The following is a 4,186-nucleotide window of genomic DNA, read 5'->3' as shown; positions in this document are numbered from 1 at the left end:
GTAAGAATAAAGCAAATAACCCTCATTTATATTTGGGGCTTCTGGTTCTTTTGTTGCCAAAGATACTGTGATGTTTTAGTTGCAAAACATCGGTTTCCTTTTCTCTCTGTACCTAATAATACAATTTTCTTTCGGACTCTGTTTCTTTTATAATGTTTATAGGAAAGAATAGTGAGTATTAATTGGAAGATTAAAAGTAAGTTTACAGACATTTCATCAGATGTTAGTATCTTTTTATTTGTTTGTGTTCATCTTAATAAAACTAAAACATGAGTTGAAAAGGGTGAACAGGATTTAGTCTGGAAAAAAAAAAAAGAGAGTCATTAAATTAATGCTTACATTTGTTTCAAATATAGATCTAAGAAAGCAAAAAACTCAATAGATAAATCCACTGAGACTGATAATGGCTACGTGTCCCTTGATGGGAAAAAGACAGGTAAAAGCAGTGAAGAATGTACACAGGCCCAGGAGCGTCTCTGTGAGGTGATTAAGCCAGAAGAGTTGGGCTGGAGCACCACAACCATGAGAGAGACCTTCAGCACCCCCAGCCATCACAAGGTAAGTATGCCATGTTGCTTTCAGAGCAGGATTGTTTGTTTGTCTGGTGATATGCAGGCTGTATTTGTGTGATGCTGTTAATGTATTCTCATTTATGTTATCCTTAAAAGTATTTTAAATGAAATTAAACTTAGAGTGCTGAGGCTAAAATCATGTTAAGTCTTCTCATGTTATTTCTTTTATATGTAGCCTTTCCTTTTTCTTGTCTGAGGCCCCTTATTGTCTGACATCTAAACATTCTTTGCTCTTCAGTAATTCAGTGCACAATTTCATATGCTGTCACTTGAATCTTTTTTTCAGTCCAGCTGAACAACATACTTACTCTTTATTGCCTCTTTGATGCTCTTGGTGTACGTAGGCCCGCCTTTGTGGCAAAATGGAACAAATTTCATATTACTGGCAATTTGTAATTTTGAGTTTATTCTGAATGTTTACTTCTGAATCAGGAATCATCTTTCTTTTCTTTTAGTTTGTCCTCGTAGAAGAGGAGGAAAGGACAATTTTCCTCTCAGTAAAATAGATATAGCTTCCTGAAGCGAGAAATAAGGATGACATGGAAGCAGAATAAACAGTTATGAAAGAAAGGAGAACTTTTTATTCTGGATTTGTTTATCTCCTGGATGTACTATTTTCATCTTGCAGTTCTACAGAATAGGTTTTCCAAAGTATTTTTTCCTGGCTCCATTATCATTTGCCTTCTAATGACTGCTAATGACTGCCATTACTGCTCTCTTACTTGACTTTGGCTCGGTAGTATATATAATCATTGATCAATCATTGCGAGGTTGTTTTTCATGATAAAATCAAAGGGAAGGGTTATTCTGCTGGAAGTATACGCATATACATCTTTATAAAGGAAAGGCATTTTGTGAGAGGTTTCGTACCCAACTTATTTAACAGTTCCCATAAATATCCATATGATTAAGTCAGAATGGGTGCGATGAAGTTCATCTCAGGGCAGTAACTTTAGTCTTTTGGTCTGCTCAGCAGCAGCAGCAGAAACTGTGGTTCAGTTACTGTGATTCAGTTGTCTTCATTAATTCCAAGCATTTTGCATTCTTGACAAAATTCAACAAATGAAGATTTTTTTTAAAGGCTTTTATTGATGAGTTTTCTGCATGTTTAACATCATGTTGTAACATATCTGCATTAAAGAGAAGCTGTCAGAGGCTAGAATAGATTTCTCTCATCTCTAATTCCAAAGGACAATATATACATTTTGTTGCCACCTTGAAAAATAGTAGCTAAGCCCCCACAGACTATTGTCTGTGTTTGTACGTTGTTTATGTATTCTGCATGTCCCTCTTTATGCAGCTCATCTGTTAAGAAAGTGAGATGAGTTGACACTGAAGCATCTCAGAAGCCAGAGCTCATTATGGAAGAGAAATAGATGCCTAAGTCGCAGGGGTAAAGGGATCTTCTGTCATTTCACTGATGACAATGCAACTCTGAAGGAAATTTTACAGGGTTCTGTGCAGTGGTGTCACAATAAATGAGAGGATACAGAAAGCTTCTGACAGCTGACCAATCTTCTACTGCACTCTCTTCTTCCTGTTGCTGTCAGGTCTGGTTTCACTTCAGGAAATCAAGGAAATAGTGTGATAAATGTATTATCTGGATCAGTCTTTCACAAACAAACCTTGTAATGTTTTGTAGTTGAAAGAGATGAATGCTGACTTTGTACCATATGTGTTGATAATTAAGCGTGAGTCTGCTATCACAAATATATTTTCTCAAACCTTTTGGTAACTTGCATTTAGGCCTTTAAAATGTGAATGCCAGCTAAATGTGAACTAGCTACTCATTGTCTGAGAAATGTTTATTTTGATATTACAGTTTTATTTTGTAATATCTGCTGTATCACTTCTTACAATTGAAAATGCAATATCTACTTTAACAGGGCATACATAACATTGCAGAAAGAAATTTGATTGTAATAGTTTAGAATTGGTAAATATGAGTGTTAAGTCTTACTAATACTCTACTTCTTGCACTAGGAGACTCACAGGACTGTGACAAATTTATCAGATGAAGTTTCTAGTGAGGAGGGGCCTGAAACCGGGTACTCTTTACGCCGCAATGTAGAACGCACTTCCAGTGATGGCGCGCTTCGAAACAGAAAGTCTCACCATTATAAGAAACACTATCCTTTGGAGGTATCTATTCTTCTGTTGCCTCTTTTATGTAAATTGATTGAAGCTCTACGTTTCTTGTTGGGTATTTATTTTTTCTCCTATACTTTTTACTTATACATTTTAGGATTATGTTAATTTGAAGCCATGCTAGTGAGGGAGAGGGATTCCTTTTTGTATGACAGAGTTTTAACTCTGAGGTTTTTATTCAGCTGAGCTTTGTCACATTTTTCAATTTGTTGTTAAGATCCTTTGATATATCCTATACATCTTGCATCAGATTTCAGTTAACTCTGTTGCTATCTTTTAGCAGCAGGTGTCTCTTTTGAAAACTTGATTTATTACAGAAACAGCAGTAGTTGGCAATAGTAGCATTTTCATCATACTAGTGCTGCTGCTTTTCTCCATTTACGTCGTATTTTCGATTCACCAACCTTCTTGTGAAGTCCTCTGATAGTTTGCCTGTTTTTTCATTCCTTCATGTTAGTTGAAAGCCATTAAAATATTGTCGTGAAATCTCAACAAAATTGTTAGTGTTCTATTGCAACAAAAACACACAAAAACTTGAAATTTTAAGAGATTTATTAACATCAGAGCTAAGAGGAGGAAGGCAGCAATTCCATATTAGAGAGTCTTTAGTTGTAAGAGTTCAGACACTGAAAGACAGAAGTGGGGGAGGGCTTCTTTTTTCTTTTAATTCTAAAGGATTTCCGCTCTTTTTGCTGATGGTATGCAACTTAACAGATAAACAAAACTTTGAGGTTTTTGCAGTGTCTTTTCTATTTAACAATTGTACTTGCCCCACCTTTTTTTTCCCTCAACTAGGACGATGAGAAAAGAATGTGCAGAGTAATTTTGGTTCTCACAGGAGTGTGCTTGTGGGTGGCTCTAACAGGCAGAGCATCATAAGCAAGCCTTCCACTTGATATAAGTAATGCCTTCTTAGAAGAGTTCATATAATGCCGTTTTCTCTGATAATAATTACAAAGTCTTGAAGTTTATGCTTTGCATAAAAGTATTAACTAATTTTCTATAAATCACTTATCACAAACTTCAGATGGAGAGATCGAGAAGGCTAATTCATTTTTAACTGGTTGATGTCCTATGTATTTTTACTTTAGGCTTTCTGAACAGGGTGATACTTGGAAATGTTTCATATTGCAGAAAATGTCCCTTGACTGCATGCTAGTGCAGCTCGACAGATGTGATTGCAGATGATTTTTTTTTTCCATCTTAAATATATCTTCTTTTCCAAAAGGTACCTCAGAGCTGTAAAATTCTAAAATGTTGTCTAGGGACGACTGTGTATAGATACCTTCAGAAACTGAAAAAACATGAATTTACTCTGTGTGTAGTAATAATTCACTCTTTATACCCCTATCTCTGTGATTGCTGCCATGAAAGAGGAAGCTTTTCTGTGTTGTTAACAGCTCTTTTCCCTCAACGTGATTACAAAGGAAATGAAACAGTAGTTTTGAAAACTGAAAGCTTTCTTT

At 35.6% G+C, this 4,186-nt stretch overlaps 1 protein-coding gene across 1 annotated transcript; it reads left to right on the top strand.

Moving 5' to 3' along the window:
- The first annotated feature begins 6 nt into the window (after positions 1-6).
- On the top strand, positions 7-2,843 carry LOC109364107 (putative homeodomain transcription factor 2). Its single transcript, XM_019610718.1, has 2 exons — positions 7-558; positions 2,556-2,843. The coding sequence occupies exons 1-2, from the start codon at positions 523-525 to the stop codon at positions 2,826-2,828; spliced, it is 309 nt and encodes a 102-aa protein (XP_019466263.1). The 5' UTR covers positions 7-522; the 3' UTR covers positions 2,829-2,843.
- The last annotated feature ends 1,343 nt before the right edge of the window (positions 2,844-4,186 follow it).

The sequence above is a fragment of the Meleagris gallopavo genome, chromosome 1 (assembly GCF_000146605.3).
Source record: "Meleagris gallopavo isolate NT-WF06-2002-E0010 breed Aviagen turkey brand Nicholas breeding stock chromosome 1, Turkey_5.1, whole genome shotgun sequence".
Classification (NCBI taxonomy): domain Eukaryota; kingdom Metazoa; phylum Chordata; class Aves; order Galliformes; family Phasianidae; genus Meleagris; species Meleagris gallopavo.
Note: the sequence above shows the minus strand (reverse complement) of the source record. Positions and strands in the feature narration are given on the sequence as shown.

Excerpts from the sequence above, each read along its gene's own strand:
- LOC109364107 (XM_019610718.1), top strand. The coding sequence starts at position 523 with ATGAGAGAGACCTTCAGCACCCCCAGCCATCACAAG. Across the intron at positions 559-2,555 it reads GCACCCCCAGCCATCACAAG|GAGACTCACAGGACTGTGAC; the intron begins GTAAGTATGCCA and ends TTCTTGCACTAG.